Source organism: Sciurus carolinensis, chromosome X (genome assembly GCF_902686445.1).
Source record: "Sciurus carolinensis chromosome X, mSciCar1.2, whole genome shotgun sequence".
Classification (NCBI taxonomy): Eukaryota; Metazoa; Chordata; class Mammalia; order Rodentia; family Sciuridae; genus Sciurus; species Sciurus carolinensis.
In genome coordinates, this window is record NC_062232.1 from 14,276,214 (window position 1) to 14,293,796 (window position 17,583).

General features: G+C 36.8%; 1 protein-coding gene across 9 annotated transcripts in view; it reads right to left on the minus strand.

The window, feature by feature from the left end:
* Positions 1-17,583, minus strand: part of Adgrg2 (adhesion G protein-coupled receptor G2) — a 109,474-nt gene that overhangs the window by 25,522 nt on the left and 66,369 nt on the right. For 2 of the 9 annotated variants that reach the window (XM_047535701.1, XM_047535700.1), the window contains 10 exons: positions 17,494-17,541; positions 17,373-17,396; positions 15,891-15,929; positions 13,754-13,795; positions 11,229-11,282; positions 7,745-7,800; positions 3,566-3,621; positions 1,997-2,036; positions 1,524-1,561; positions 174-268 (listed from right to left, as the gene is read on the minus strand). In XM_047535701.1, coding sequence (XP_047391657.1) covers positions 174-268; positions 1,524-1,561; positions 1,997-2,036; positions 3,566-3,621; positions 7,745-7,800; positions 11,229-11,282; positions 13,754-13,795; positions 15,891-15,929; positions 17,373-17,396; positions 17,494-17,541 — 492 coding nt within the window. The remainder of the gene's footprint in view (positions 1-173; positions 269-1,523; positions 1,562-1,996; positions 2,037-3,565; positions 3,622-7,744; positions 7,801-11,228; positions 11,283-13,753; positions 13,796-15,890; positions 15,930-17,372; positions 17,397-17,493; positions 17,542-17,583) is intronic. The other 7 variants (XM_047535706.1, XM_047535705.1, XM_047535708.1 and 4 more) reach the window with 5 other exon arrangements.

Here is a 17,583-nt window from a genome sequence, read left to right on the forward strand (position 1 = left end):
AATTTTACAAAAAAGCAGGAAAAATGAACTTTTTGAGCTTCTAAAAATTGCTCAAGGACAAAAGAGTCAAACAGAAAGCTGTAACATATGCAAACTTATTAATTATATTTTTAATTATAAAAGGACACATCAAAAGTCATATGAAAATGGACACAGCAATAGAGGCAACTTACCCATTGGTCGAATCTGTACTCTTTTCAAAGCAGCCATTACAGCACACACATTCATTGTCTTATTCAATTTTATTGTGAATGTACAATTTAATGTGCTGTAAAGAGAAATATATATAGCCAGAATGTTACTACACTGGAAACCTACCTATGTATTTGCAATTGCTTTTGCAAACAAGAGTAAGGAAAGGGGGCACTGATAGTGTTAACTTGGAACATCACTCAATAAGCTTATAAATATCCATTTACCATGCTCTGAACTTTAATAAGACATTTATAGAGGTTCACATTCATAGCTGTTGCAAACCAGAGAACCTCTGATCACACACAGATGCTGGTTTGTTTTGCCTGTCTATACAATGAACAGACTGGGTGAAACTTGACTGCAAGGATAAGCACATTGACACCTTTAGTCTCACTACTGTCACAGTTGGCTACTTGGCTTGGTGTCTATTCGAGTTTCCATCATGGGAGCCCTTTCACAAACCTAGATGAATGTCAGGGTCTCTTAAATCCCAAATCTCTCTGGCAATCTAAATTATTAAATAACTAAGAATTTAAGACATTCCCCATTTCTTTCTACTTTAGCCTTGGTGTAGGTGAAAAAAAAAATTAAGGCTGCAAAAAAATGAAAAGAAGCAAGGGAAGTAAACTAAAAACATACAGGGGACAGAGTCAACCTATACTTTCATGGAAGATTTGCCATGATTTTTATCAATGAACACTTCAATCAGTAGAAATTATTATTTTCTAGGACTTGGACTCTTGTGGAATGCTCAGGGTTCAGGTGGTGAGATTATTACTGTATCAGTCACTGGCTAATGTGGGCTTACCCAGGACAACCAATGGATACAATTTAAAAGGGTTACTTATCAATGCAACCCCAAATAATTGTTGGACAATTTCTGATTTACTCTTGTATGCATTTTGATTTCTTCTTTTCTCTTTTTCTTCCCAATCTTTTCCTTCCTCCTCTCTCCTCCTTCTGAGTTTCATATTATGTTTTCTCTTTTCTGTCTGGATTTCACCATGCCTGGACCACTATGAGCCATTTTTTGGTCATACTTGTGGCTCTCAGAGATAAGAACACTGATGATCCTCAGCTCATAGAATCAGAGGCAAATGATCTGATGTCAGACACCTCTCCCTCAGTGCTTCATAAGGAAATGAGAACATGGAGTGACGAATGATCAGTATTTGGAAAAATAAAAATATATAAATCCAAAATGTCTCCGATGTATTTATGTTAGAGGAAAGCCTTTGAATTTACAATTTAACTAAGACTCCTTAATACTTTATTTCTCCCGAATGGAGAAATAATGAATATTTATTAAAGAATTAAAAATGACTGACCTTTGGGCCTCTGCTGTAGCACACATTATAAAATAAGTCTGAAATAAACAAAAATATGTTATTTTGACAGCTGGAAAAGATGACCCAGGGTGAATCACAGAATTTTAGAACCTTGAGAACCCCTAGATATCACTGCTTTTACACTCCTGCTGGATAAAAGCTATTCAGGCCATACGAGTTCTGTATGGATACCTCTAGCATCAGAAAGCTCACTAGTATACAAGGGAGCACATTCTCCTGGAGTTTTCATTTTAAGAAACGTTTGGTCTTAAATGAAGGGAAATCTAACTCCTTAACGTCCACCCACTGCTCCTAGTTCTTATTTTTGGAATAATGGAACTAGTGTGTTCACTCCTTTATATGACAGATTTGGGAGAATTTGAATACATCTCTCCCAGGGAATAAAAAACTCCATGTTTCCCCCCAAATAATAACAATGATTACAAACAAGGTATAGGGTATATCATGATTACCTCACTTAGGGTTTGTAGGGTTTTGTTGAGCTCTGATCGTCTGTTAATAAAATCAGAGAAATTGACATTAAGGCAACTGTTAGTGATGTGAAATTCAAAACAAGGTAGATTTTTAGCAATTAAATCAAGCACATGGTATTTATTGCTCACAGTGTTCACTTTGAAGAAATGCAGGACATAATGAGAGATTACTATGTGGGAAAAATAAATTATTTATATGTCAAAGGAAATTTACCAGACAGGAGCTGTATTGGTTCTAGCTAAAAGCAAGATATAAATTATGGTGGAACAATCTTGCTATTCATTAAGCTAGTGCAACCCCCCAGGCAGTTTCTTCTGGCAGAGGGCCAGAGGAAGAGGTGGCCCCAGGCAAGTTTTTCTGAGAGGGGCAAGCCACTCACCCTGTACCTCTGATTAACTCCTCATTCCTCTCCAACTGAAGCAGCCTGTCCTCTCTAGCACTCTCCAGCCCTGCCTTCCTCTCCTCATGACTCCCCTTTAGGAATTTCTCTCATTCCTTTCTTCCATTCCCATTCCAACTATATTTTCATTTCTTCAGCATGGCAGAGTTTCACTGAAGTTAGGATGAAAGAAATCTAATTAAAGAATTCACCCTAAGACAAGGATTTTCAATGGGGGTAGGAGGACATTTGGTAATGTTTGGAGACATTTTGGGTTGTTGCACTGTGGGGTGTGCTACTCCAGGCATACTGTTAAATGTCCTACAATGCATAGGACAGGCCCCCAAAACAAAGAATCCTCAGGCCTCATAGTGCTGATGCCAATGTCAATACCACTGAGAGGGAAAAACCCTGCTCTGAGGAATGGGCAACAGTTCTAGATAGCTCCAGGCAAGGTCTGGAAGGAAGAAGAGGAGGACCATGGAAGTAGTCAGCTAGCTCCTCAAGCTGGCGGGAGCCACTCCTCCATAATTCTGCTCAGAGATCATCTTCTTCCTGGGGGTTTCCATGGTCCCTCCAAGTAGGCCTAACTGCTCCTCCTGCTCTATAGTCAGATTCTTAGAATGTCTTTTGGCACTCTGTATATGCCCCGTTCATGAAGTTGTTTCTCCCTGTGACAGAGTAAGACTATTTATGTTCTAGGCCATCCTGCTGGCTGACATTTTCAACCTCTGCTCTAACTGGGGGCATCTATTTATAATGCATTTCTCATTGTGCTTGTCCTTGTAAGCCGAGGTCTACGTAACAAAAATCTCTTTCTGACTTTTGAATCACTGATGCTTCATGAAAAGCATGAACAAATAATATACATGGAGTCCTATCTGGAACCCTTCTTTCAATCATGCTGGATACCAAATCACATTAAAATGCAAATACCAACTCAAATGAAATTGTTATGTAATTTCATAGCATCAGAGAGAACAACCTCATGGGGATAACAGTTGATGACAGATGACTTTGGTGAGTTTGGTTAGTAGGCAAGAACAAATTAACTATATCCTTTTGGTCTGTCTCCTCCCATTCTTGGTTTCCAAAAGCAAAGATAGCTCAACAAGTATCTTTCCACAGTTGATGTCTGAAGTTTTCAATCAAACAGCAGATTACTCACTTCAGTTCACTTAGAGACAGCACTCCAGAGTAGGTACCATTAGTTATATCTTGATTCTGTTGGAAGCAAAAAATTAAGAATAAAATGAACATCATTTGTTTTGTTTTTGTTTGTTACACACTCTAACAAGAAGTCGTTTTTCACTTTTGTTGGCCACTCAAAGAATTACACTCCAAAGACTGAATCCTAATCCCATGGAATATTGTTCATCAGATAATCAAATTGTTGTTACATAGATAAGGGTGGAGAGAGTGGTACTCAAAAGTTAACCAATATTAATTGGCTAAGCCAGTTTTGTTTATGTTTTCTTAAAAAAAAAAATCCCCAGATTGCTGTCAGGCGCCTATCATCCACCATTTGCCTGCCTCTTGCCTGTCCATCGCCTGCCTTACACCTATCCATCAGCCACCGCCCGAGGTTAACCTCCCAATCATTTGACAACAGTCAGCAAACTGATCGTTGACCGCCAGTGGAGCGCCAGCTGCCTGCAGTTGCCTGGAAGTTCACTGTTACAGTATCTGCAGGTTTGATTACATGTGGCTGCCGCCATTTTGAGACAATAGCCAGGCCATAGGACCCCCAGCCCAACCGATCACTCCCTGCCTCCGGGGCCCTCACATCGACTGACTGCTCCCTGCCGACAGGACCCCCAGACCGACTGACTGCGCCCTATCACAAGGACCCCCAGACTGACTGATTGCACCCCACCTCCAGGATCCCACAACCACACAAAACACACCACACCTCCAGGATCCTTGCCTGACCAACCACAGCCCGTCTCCAGGACCTCCAGTTAACCACATCCACACCCCTGAGCTGCAGCTCCCCATTTGCCAACACATTTGGAAGCCAGAGCAACCATCTTGGATAATCCTGGAAGCTGTATCTCCCATCTTTAAGTGGGGCAAATCCCATCCTGAGATGCCTGCTGGAGACTTGAAGCTCATTGTCAGGTACCTCTCAGGCATCAGGCTACTGAAGACTGGGAGGTTTGAATACTATATGACTGTTATAGTGTAGATTTTCTTTTTTCTCCTTATTAAACAATTTTAAATTAAATTTCTTTACTTTTCTTGCTCTCTTTTCCTTTTGTTTACCTGTTCCCTCAGAGTCTCTTTCTCCCTTTTTGCATGCTAACAACCAATTTCTTTTGATTATACTCTCACCCTTTCTATTATCTAGAACTTCTGTATATTCTTTTCCTATCCCATTAACAGCTACATCCTACATCCTTCTGCATCCTCTTTGTCCTCCATTAGAAACTGCAGACCTAATTGCAAAACTGTTTGTTATACTGAAGATAATAATTGAACTCATTCTGTTTATTATGACAATATTGTTAATGTCCTCATAGGAGCTATTTGGTCTAGGATTGCATACTGTCTGAATTGCGTACTGCTAATATTGATCTTCCCCTTAAAGGAAAGGTTTAGGAAACCTATAAGACCACTAAGCCTATAGGGGGGAATCTGCAATACCCCAGATCTGCACTGTTAGAGGGGAAGACACATGAACAAATGAGAAAACAAGGGAAGAAAATGATCCAAACAAATCTAGATTCTATATTAATAGAATCCAATGACAGTATGGTAGAAGAAATGTCAAAAAAGGACTTCAGAATATACATGATTAAGATGATTCACAAAGCAAAGGATGAGATAAGACAGCAAATGCAGTCAATGAATGATAATACCAATAAGCAGTTGAAAGAGCACCTGCAGGAAGCAAAAGATCATTTCAACAAAGAGATAGAGATTCTAAAAAAAAAAAAAGGAAATCCTTGAAATGAAGGAAACAATAAACCAAATAAAAAACTCAATGGAAAGCATCACCAAAAGACTAGACCACTTGGAAGACAGAACCTCAGACAATGCAGACAAAATATTTAATCTTGAAAATAAAGTTGCCCAAACAGAGAAGATGGTAAGGAATCATGAACAGAATCTCCAAGAACTATGGGACATCATGAAAAGACCAAATTTAAGAATTACTGGGATTGAGGAAGGCACAGAAATACAAACCAAAGGAATGAACAACCTATTCAATGAAATAATATCAGAAAATTTCCCAAGCCTGAACAATGAAATGGAAAATCAATTACAAGAGGCTTACAGAACACCAAATGCACAAAATCACAACAGATCCACACCAAGGCACATTATAATGAAAATGCCTAACATTCAAAATAAAGATAGGGTTTTGAAGGCCGCGAGAGAAAAGCATCAGATTACATATAGGGGGAAACCAATACGGATAGCAGCCGACTTCTCAACCCAGACTCTAAAAGCTAGAAGGGCCTGGAACAACATATTTCAAGCTCTGAAAGAACATGGTTGCCAATCAAGAATCCTATACCCAGCAAAACTAACCTTCAGATTTGAAGATGAAATAAAATCCTTCCATGATAAACAGAAGTTAAAAGAATTTACAAATAGAAAGCCTGCACTATAGAATGTTCTCAACAAAATATTCCATGAGTAGGAAATGAAAAACAACAATGTAGGTCAGCAAAGGGAGGAACTACCTTAGAGAAAAACCACTCAAAAGAGAAACCAAGCCAAGTTAAAAACCAAACATAATCCCAAATGACTGGGAATACAAATCATATCTCAATAATAACCCTGAACGTTAATGGCCTAAACTCATCAATCAAAAGACATAGACTGGCAGAATGGATTAAAAAGAAAGACCCAACAATATGCTGCCTGCAAGAGACTCATCTCATAGAAAAAGACATCCACAGACTAAAGGTGAAAGGATGGGAAAAAACCTTCCATGCACATGGACTCAGTAAAAAAGCGGGGGTTTCCATCCTTATATCAGATAAAGTGGACTTCGAGCCAAAGTTAGTCAGAAGGGATAAAGAAGGACATTTCATACTGCTTAAGGAAACCATAAATCAGGAAGACATAACGATCATAAATATTTATGCCCCAAACAACGTTGCATCCCTGTACATCAAACAAACCCTTCTCAATTTCAGGAATCAAATAGACCAAAACATGATAATTCTGGGTGACTTTAGCACACTGCTGTCACCACTGGATAGAACTTCCAAACAAAAACCAAACAAAGAAACCAAAGAACTCAATAACACAATCAATAACCTAGACTTAATAGACATATATAGAATATTCTATCCATCAACGAGCAAATTCAGTTTCTTCTCAGCAGCACATGGAACCTTCTCAAAAATAGACCATAAGTTATGCCACAAAGCAGCCCTTAGGAAATGCAAAAAAATAGAGATACTGCCTTGTGTTCTATCAGATCATAATGGAATGAGAGTAGAAATCAATGACAAAATAAAAAAACAGAAATTACTGCAACACCTGGAGACTAAATAATATGCTATTGAATGAAACATGGATAACAGGGAGGAGATAAAACATCAGGGAGGAGATAAAAAAAATTCTTAGAGGTCAATGAGAATGACAATACAACATATCAAAATCTCTGGGACACTATGAAAGCAGTACTAAGGAAAATTCATTGCATGGAGTGCATTCAAGAAAAGAATGAAAAGTCAACAACTAAAAAAAAATCCTGAGTAAGCAGCTCTTATGTGCTAATTTCTGTCTTTCATCAGTTCAAGGGTCCCCCCAAAAGAACACTAGTAAAGCTCTCCTCATGACAGCCCCAGATTTAAGTACAAGACTCCAATGTAAAGGGAAACTCAATAACAGCCATCACTACATTTTTAGTGCCTAATTCACGGCCTGGCACATAGTAGATGCCCAAGAAATTTTCACCAAATGAATAACACATTTCTCTGGGATTCTTTGAACCAATGTAGGTTATGGGAAGGTTGATACCACTGTATCTGAATCCCCCATATGGGGAACACAATTAGATTCGGAAGATTATTCCTAGAGTCAATACAGATGTTTCTTGTTGCTAGGAGTTTCTAAGAGATAATTTTAAATTTTAACTGGTAATGGAATCACATTATATTAACATTCTTATTTAGCAGCAAACCTAGTGAAAACTAAACTATAATTATTAACAAGATACTATGATTATGGATTCAAGTCCTTACTGCAAAGCTACATATTTTACTTAAGCTTGGTCATAAAACTAAATACGCCAAATACGATAAATAATCTGAACCTTCAACAAATCTAAATACATGCAAATTCACATTTTAAGACTGCAGTAAGAAAAATCTTTAAAACCTACCTGGGTAATGTTGTGTTCTTCATCATATTGAAACACTATCTCACCTCTAAAAAACACTAAAAATAAATTTTCAAAAAGAATTTGAGACTTGTATCCTTACAATTTGAGGATTAATACAACACATGAAAATATTAGCAAATTACTTTATAAACAGTTTTGTTTTTACTCCCATTACCCTCTTTCCTATCCATAAGCTACTCAATAGTAATCAACATAATTTTTAGAAAATATAAACTATAAATTTTGTAGGAATTCAGAATGAGAGGAACCTGTCTCCTTGTGAAGAAATGTGTAACCCAACCTGTCAACCTGCTTTTAAAAAAACAAAAACAAAAACTAACTTTGTCTTCCTTAATGATAAGTGGGGGATTAGGATGCAGTGGCTATAATTCCAGTGATTCTGGAGGCAGAGGCAGGAGGATCACAAATTTGAGGCCACCCTGGGCAACTTCATGAGATCTTGTCTCAAAATAAAATAAAAAGGGATGGGGTTATAGCTCAGTGGTAGAGCACTTGCCTAGCACGTGTGAGGCCCTGGGTTCAATCCCTAATACTGCCAAAACAAAACAAAACAAAAACCGCCCCCCCCTAAAAAAACAACCTGGGGGAACAGTGGTTCTAATGTTAACTTAAACAAAAGTATCTTTTAAAGTTAGAGTTGCAGTTACATAGATAAAGGAGAGAGGGGGAAAGGTTTTCTGAGCAGCTAAGCAACCTTATGGAAATCTACTTATTCTTCATCAGTTTTTTAAATTTAGTTTTTGTTTTTAAACACAGCTACCAAATGCAGTATCTTTCCTAGGAACACAGCTGAGATTTTGCTTTGAACCCTGACTAGTGTGCAGGGAAATTCTTTCTTCAGTTGAACAACTCATTTTTGCTTTCTCTCCAGAAATGCCAGAAAACCTTGTTCTTAAAATGCTGACTTTAGGGGGCTGGAGTTGTAGCTCAGTGGTGGAGTGCTTCCCTAGCATGTGTGAGGCACTGGGTTTGATTCTCAGCACTGCATATAAATAAATAAATAAATAAATAAATAAATAAAATAAAGGTCTATCAACAACTAAAAAATATTTTTAAAATGTTGATTTGGGGAAATATTAAATTCAATTTCAGTCAAACTGTTTCCTACAGGGTACACCTAGGGGGCTCTATTTGAAAATAAATAAAATAGAGATTCCTAAACAGAAAAGTATGCATTTCATTATAGGAACCCAAACCTGGTCTTTTGAGTAATGGCGCAAGGATGTCATATACATCAAAGTAGGGTTCGGCCAATGTTTTTGGTGATTGATCAGTTAGTAAATACTTGAGGTTTTAAGGTTTCTGTTGCAAGTCTGCCACTGAGCATGAAAACAACCACAAACAATATGTAAGTAGATGGGCATGGCTGTAGGCCAGTAAAACTTGATCTACAAAAGCAGGTGGCTGGCCATATTTGGACTCTGGGCAGTAGTTGCCAACTCCTCAGCTAGAGGGTTGAAAGTCTCCTCAACTCATCCTTTTTTAACTGCACCCCAAAGTATTACAAGTCATTCCCATGGCCATGTATCCTATGATCCAGTTCCACTTAAAAATGGCTGACAAAGCCACCCAACTAGTGATTAACATGATCTATTTCTACTGAGAACCTCAACTTTTGTATATTGATACTGAAATTTCAATTAATGCAGTATATAATTATTAAAAGTAAAGATACTTGATATCTGCATAGAATTAATTATCCATTTAAAAATTTTAAAAACCTTTAGCTTTTATAAACTTATTTAGATTCTGTGTGTGTGTAGACAATGACACCTACAATTTCTCCCCCTCAGATTCTTGAGTGCAAAGTGAGTTTCATAAATGTGCTGGGAGCACAGCAGTTCTGGTTTGCACAGGGCAACCAAGAAGCCACCACCTTTTGACTCTTAGTCTGACTCTTCCTGGTCAGCTCCCAGCTTCTTCACCAGCCTCCACTTCCTTTAATGAACCTACATTGGAAACCTGAAAAAAGCAAAGGTTTCCAGTTTCTGGCAGGATATCATGGTATTTCTTGTGCCAGAAGAGTTGGTTCCCTGATGAGGTTGTTTTCACCAGACACTAAAACAAATGGTCAATTCAGTCACTTAATTGGGGAAAACATTACACCAACCAGCTTTCTGGCATCTGTTATTCAAGATGACCAGGTTTTTCTTTTTTGACTACAAGTTCAATTTTCAAACAGTTATCAAACATGTAGACACAACACGGAACTAGACATTAGTCACCAGCCTAATGGATGAGGCACAAAAATAATGACATTATGGGGAATTCAGTAAAGAGAAGGGTAAAAAAGGAGGGAGGAAAGGAGGAAGAAAAGAGAAGCTATATATATGTGTTGTGTGTGTATATACAATCTAATTATTTATTATATAATGTATCCTATAATTCTTTAGTAAAAACCAGCAGATATTTCCTTCCTATATTCCACCCAGAGCATAATATCAGCAGATAGCTCAGATGAGCAAATCTCACATCCATACAGTAGAAAGTGTTTGTAGAGTATTCTTTTAATAGGAAGTTTTCTCATTCTCTAATCTATCCAACCTTAAGCTATTTTACTTGAAATTGTTACCTGTGATTTTCCAACAAATTCTAAAACTATTAGAAGGAACAGAATATAAGGGGGAAAACCTATGCTTGTTTATTACTGGAGACATACCAAGATCTTAATATCATAAAATACCTTGTTACCTTCCTCTTCTCTCTTCCCATGATCTCCTAACCCTCTCTGACCTGCCACACCATATTTTTCTGTTTTCTGTTTTTCACATTTGCTTTCATTGGTTTTAATAAGGTAGGGAGCCCAGAGAGCCAAATCAATGTGAGAAAAGTGGTTGTTTCATTCCTCTGGCCCATGTCAGAAAGAAAAATATTCCTATTTCAAAAATAGGCTTTTCTGAAGAGATTTCCATCTCAAATTTAAAAAATAGTGAACAGTCTTAGTTAGAAATGGCAAAACACACGATGGAAACAACTGGAATTAGCATTTAATTGAACCAGGTATATATGAGGTTTCAACATTCTTGTAGTCTGGTTTGTTTTATTCTTAGCAAAGGACAACATCCTGTTTCTAAGCTATATTATTTAAGGTCCTATAGGAAAGCTCGAGGGATTTATATACAAAAAGTGACTTTCAATAATTAGTAATAACCTCATTATTATTCATGATTTAACTCTAAGAGTATTCATTATGAATTTAAAGCTATAGTGAAAAATATTTGTTGTAGCACTTTACGTCTCATATTAAGTAAGTTAATTCATCCCTTCACTAGACAATGGGAAGATAATTTTAGACAGATCTAAAATTCACTTTTGTTTTATTAGGGACTCTTGGTAGCCAGGTGGTATGAAAAGAGACAGGTTAGAGAGGCACACGCATACACAACAGGAGAAAACCAAATCAAATCATTTTTCTCTATGAAACAAATTTATCTGATAATGTATAATGTACACAAGAACTAACCTGAGTCATTGCAAATAGATGACAAATTGCAGATATTTCTCTGGGATCTGACTCCTGCAAAAACAACAACAAAAACCCAGCTGGTTAAGCATGTCGACACCTGCAGTTATATACTACATTGTCAAGAATATTCACAAATGTAGGCATCAAATGTGGACCAAAAATATTAAGAAGTTGGGTAAAATTGGCTGGATGAATTCCTCAAAGACTAAAAGAATGAGAAAGTCTTCATTTAGTTGGTCAGCTATGGAACTTGACTCTTTACTATTCTATAGTATGTCAATGTCTCACCCTCTACTCCTCCCTAAAATTTCTTTGTTGAACTCCCAATTAAACTCTTGCCTGTCCAATATAAACAGAGCACCATGTAACGAATCAAGTATAGAGACCTTAAATGGAATAGGCCTCAATCACAGATCCTCTTTCCCTTCCTGGATAGAAGAGTCCCCAAATACTCTAATGTTAGTCCTAGCTCTCTATGTAAATGTATGTATGAAATAACATTAATGTCATGATATTGTTTCATGAGCAAAAACTACAAAACTGAAAATGTATTTGCTGTGCACCTACCATATTCTACAGGTCCTGGGAGGTTTCAGATATAGACCCTGCCCTCAAGGAGCTTACAGTCTAGAGGTTGATACCGGCCAGTATATAAAAAGTTTTAGTGCTAGCCAGAACCTCAGATCACGCAAGCATACCAAAGAGGCAGAGATGAACAGGAGATGAAATGAACCATGTTAGAACAAAAACTCCATACAGATGAATCTTAGAAACACTTTCTCCTTTAGTGAAAGGAGAAGCATTTCTCTTTGATTTGAAAAGAGCTCAAGGTTTACTTCTCTAAGAATCTTTCCTTCACTAATTGCATACTTTTGGTGAAGCATAAGAAATCCATAGTAAATGGGAGGGGCAAATGCTCACAATGTACTAAGCAAGTTGCTAAGGGGAAAAGATTGTTATATGAAGGAATCTTTCAGTCTCTTTGTTAGGTTCTGTTTGGTCAGAATTATGTATGCAATGCCAATTACTAGTTTATTTTCATTACATATTGTGAGTTCTTAGTTTGGTCCCATGAGAAAAGTAGTCTGGATACAAATTAAAACTATAATTTGACTTAATGCAAGTGATATGGTTTTGGTCAGAATGATTTATTGGTATATGGGCATCATGATTCAGCTAAGAGTTTTGATTCTGTGAACAAACTGAATTTAGGTGCCCAAAGTTAGATATGTGAATTTCTATATTCTTCCATACCAATGTTACCCACACCAGAAGAGAAAGATTTCATTTTAAATATAGTTACTTGTAGCTCACTATATGCAAATGTTATAGAATATACAGATGGTGGGTAGCAATGCTTTCAAAGTCCTTTGAAGCACTGATCCATTCTTGCTACACTTTTCATTCTACCATCTCTACCTGCATCTCCATTTCTAGTGATGTGCGTCTTTTTGCCACTCTTTTATACTGAGAATTTTCTTTCCTGTTTCTAGGGCCATTATCTGTAATTTCACTCAAGTACATAGCTACTTACTGGTCATTTCTTAAATCCTGAGAGAGAAAACTGTCTGAAAAGGGTCAGATACTAAATATTTTAGACTTCGTGGGTCATATGGTTTCTGCTGCAACTACTCAGCTCTACCATTCTACGTAGCAGAAAAGTAGCCATAGAAAATATGTAAACAAATGAACATGGAAGTGTTCCAATAAAACTTTATTTACAAAAACAGGCAGTGAACCAAATTTGGCCCATTGGCAATAGTTGGCCAACCCCATCTGAACTCAATCAGAGGGTTTTGTTAAACTGGGCACAGTGGTGCATGCCTGTAATCCCAGCCACTCTGAGGGCTGGAATTAGGAGGAAGGCAAGTTTGAGGCCAGCCTAGAGAACTTGGCAAGACCTTGTATAAAAACAAAAAAGAAAGAAAGAAGAGAAAAGCCTTTGTTAAGTATGTCTTGTATGCCTAGTCCTGCATCAGGTACTTAAAAAGTATGCCCTTGCTTTGCTTTAGAAAGAATTTGAGGTTCACTCCTCTGTTTCAATAATTGCATCCTGTTCATAAACTCATTACCACCAGTCCTTCTACCTCTTATGCCTCTTAACCATGAGAAATGCTTGTGGGGTTGGGGATGTAGTTCAGTGGTAGAGTACATGCTTAGCATGCCAGAGGTCCTGGGTTTGATCTCCAGCACCAGGGGGAAAAAGAGAATGAGAAAGAGAAATCCTTGTGGAATCCCTGACTTTATCTACATGATGTTCATGTTAGTTACCTGCTTCTTTGCCCTGTCTCCCTCTTAGACTAGAAGATTCTTGAGAGTGGGCACTATGCCTGATCATTTTTATACAGCCCCTGAGGCCTAGTACAATTTCAGATACCCAGTGCATAACCATCTATTCATTAAGAAAATATTTTACTTTTAAAAAGCAGGAAAAAAGAGAAAGAGATCATAAACACCAGTCATTTGTTTAATTTTACCTTAGTTACAAAGAAGAAAGTCTTGATATTGATAGTAAGTCATACCTGATGCATTGAAGGTTTTTACTATAGTGATTTTAGTTTTTTCTGCAAAGAAGCAATTTAAATATTAGAGCACAATTGTTGCTTGTTTTTAAAAAACAATTTGCCATGAGTATCATTTTTTAGTGAAGTGCAAAAAAAATCACACTGTTGACATCTTTAAGACATGATCAGTCATCTCAGCAGCAGAATGAATGGGACTTGCATGGAACTTGTAGCATTGGCATGGGGTGGGCCTGGGAGTTGGATTCCCATGTTTACCCAGTTAGATCACACCCATTACACACCCCACTGCTTGTGTAATTCTATTCCAGTTTCTAGGCGCTGCTGCTAGAGCAACAAATGTAAATTTCAGATATGTAGAATTAAGTCACTCTCAGGACCTCTGGGTGATAGTTTGTAAAGGGTAGGTGATTCAGAGTCAAAATTAATGTGAATCAATACACACAGGATCTAAAATACTGCTACTGCAGTCTACAATCAAGCATCCTGCTGCTTGCTTTAATAGTTATCCCTATTGTACTGATAGATAAAACTATTCTGAGGGAAGTCAAGACTATCCAACTATAGTCACAGAAAAAGCCTACAGCAGAACCAGAACTGTTCAAAGTTAGGGACTCAAAGGCAAATATCAACATGCTCTAAAGAAGAAGCAAACCTTAGAAATATCTTTCCAGTACAGTTGGGATACAAAGTCCATGGTTCATTTGCCAGATAATGGAGAACCAGGTTCAGCAACCCATGCCATAAGGATGGCCAACTACAAGAGGCTGTGTTCAGGGCATAGATTTGTAAAGTTCTGTCTCCTAGTGCAGACGGGAAAATCTGAATAAAAGAACAAGCTTGAAGCTTGGAGATACACTTATGAATGATGATGTTATACTGACAGTTTCAGAAACCTCATTTATGTGTGTGTGTGTGTGTGTGTGTGTACTATTGATGAGTTTGTTTCACTGTGACCTATGGGCAATGGTTGATAGTAATGACAGAGGCTGATAATATTTTGCATTATCATTAATGATCCTTTAAATATAGTTTTGTTTGACTTGATATTCAACCTCACTAATATTCAAGAATGAAAAATAAGCCAAGCACAGTGTCGCACACCTATAATCCCAGCTGCTCAGAAGGCTGAGACAGGAGGATCCCAAGATCAAAGCCAGCCTCAGCAATTTAGTGAAGCCTGTCTCTGCATAAAATACAAAATAGGGCTGGGGATGTGGCTCAGTGGTTGAGTGTCCCTGAGTTCAATCCCTGGTACTGTTCCCCCACAAAAAAAAAAAAAAAAGAAAGAAAAGGAAAACCTAAGGAATTGAGAGAAAAAAATTAATCATATATACTATATATAACCTTAGCAAAGGTACAGTGACACAGGTAACCTCATCCCCTGCTGGAAGGAATGTTGCTGAGCACAACCTTTCTGGAAGGTAATTGGACAGTGGGTGTCAAGGGCCTTAAAATATTCATACATTATGTCCAATCCTTGGAATGTATCCTACAGAAATCAAGGATGAATGCAAAAGATTGGCACCAGGATGCTCATTGGAATAACTTCTATTAAAAAAATAGAAACAACTTTAGTGTTCAACATATGGTATACAATGGAATGTTATCAAGTCATTAAAAGCAAGCGATATTGGCAAATACTTCTAATTCAATATTAAATCAGAAGAGCAAGATATAAAAATCTACATAAACTATGACTATTTTGCAAAGGACATATACATAAGGCATATGTATATAAATACTTGCATATGTTATACTAATTGAAAATATACCAAATTTTAACAGTAATAGTCTTAGAAAAGTAATATTAAAGATGATTTCTATCATTTTTCTTTATATTTCTCTATATTTTCCATTTTTATGAGCTAATATGTATCACTATGATAATCAAAACTAACAAATGTTATTTTAAATTAAGTGCTACTGCCATAATAGTTCAGAAGTTTGAGAGTGGTGACAACAGAATTATAGTTCAATGTCAAAGTCAAAGTATAATAAGTCAATAGTTGAAGGCACAATAAAGTTAGCAAAGAGGCAAAGGAAAACTACTCTTCACTAACCCAGTAGACCACACAAGTGAAAAACTCAAGAAATCGTAGAAGAGCCATGATATTTGGAAACAACTTGATATTACCTGTCTTGTTTAATGTAGACAATACACTTGAAGTAGCATCTGAAACAAAATAATAAAAATTAGTGTAACTACTGGCATGGTTAACAAACATGACTCTTCTTATGTTCCTTAAACATTCCACTTTTCCTAAAATCCAGAAGTTAGTTTCACAAAAGAATGCATTTGCTGCCCATCCCCTTACTACTATCCATTCTCCCACTCGTGAAGATTATTGAACAAATGTTTATTCTTTCAAAATGTGTTTTCTGCATGCCAGTTACATGTCTAACACATAACAATACTCTGGTAATTATCAGATTTAAATAAAACCATTTATGTTGTTTAGTATTTTGTCCTCTATGATAATGAAAGTCCCTCAGGGATATGAAAATTCTAATGTTGATACCAACCTTAGTAGATAGCAGTGGGGAGGCTGAATATGTTTTTTCCAGTGGTATACTCTTATAAAGTAATTTTAAGTAGTTCTAATTTAAATTTGGAGTTTTTAAACATTACATTCAACTAACTTTTAGGAAAAATCTCTTTTTGATAGTGTCTGATCTAAAATCCAACTTAGAATCTATTGTATTGGTATTTCTTTAAATGAAAAGCATTCAAGAATTTATTATTCTGGATGAAATTTTTAGGAAAAAAAAGGTATTACATTATAACACTTAAAACACACACACACACACACACACACACACACACGGATCCAAACACTGCTACAAAGCTAAATTGAAGATGTTCTTTTCACTGTAAAAAGTAATTACACATAAAAATTATAACCTTTGGCTCTTCCCATTGGGCCAAATATGGATTTAAACCAGTTTTGATCAGTATGAGCTGCAACTATGATTACTTAGCTCCTTAACCACCAACCACATGGTGAGATTTTATTTTAACTAAGCGATTCTGAAGAGTGTTGGGGTTTGACCACAGCAAGATGGAAGGTTATCTACCCACAGAGAGGAGGGAACAGAATGTGCTGCCTGGCCTACCTCCCTTGAATACAGCACAATGCTTTGTCCTTTTCTCTAGCACAGTGAGGAAGCCAGTTTTTCCTCATTTCATACTCTTTAAAAATTGATAAAATCATCTGTAAAAAGGCTGTCTTTGAACACTCTGTGCCTTCAAATCCAGGCTGAATCACATTAGAGTCACTGGATGTGCTTTTCACATTTAAACAATCTGTCATGCAAAAGTTGCTGGCATTGTGTTGTAGAGCAAGTGAAATGGAATACTCAAAATTCTCTTCTAGAGCAGTTAAGAGTGGTGGAGGGCTGTCTTCCCTCCATGATCATAATAATTTTATCATTTAACTAGAAAGTTTATGTCACTTTTAAAAGTTGATAGGTTTTGGTTTGATTTTTTTGGTTATTTTGAAATTACTTAATGTATTCAGAAATAATTTACAGATGGAAATCTTCCACACCATTCATTATACTTATTATATTCATATTAAGGGTTATCAGTTTTCACTTGCTGCAGAAAAAATCTTACCATTGAGGCTTGTAGTTTCAGCCACTTTTTGTCACAAGGAGAAAAACAATACAAGGTATAATTAAAACAAAAATTTAACAAATTGGGCTAAATCTAGGTTTAAATTTTTTCAAAGTCTTGCCTGGAGTACCATTGGAGTAGGGGACAAAACTGACAAGAGATGATTCAGCTGCAGGAAAGAAAAAGAAATTTTTAAAAATAAATACTTTGA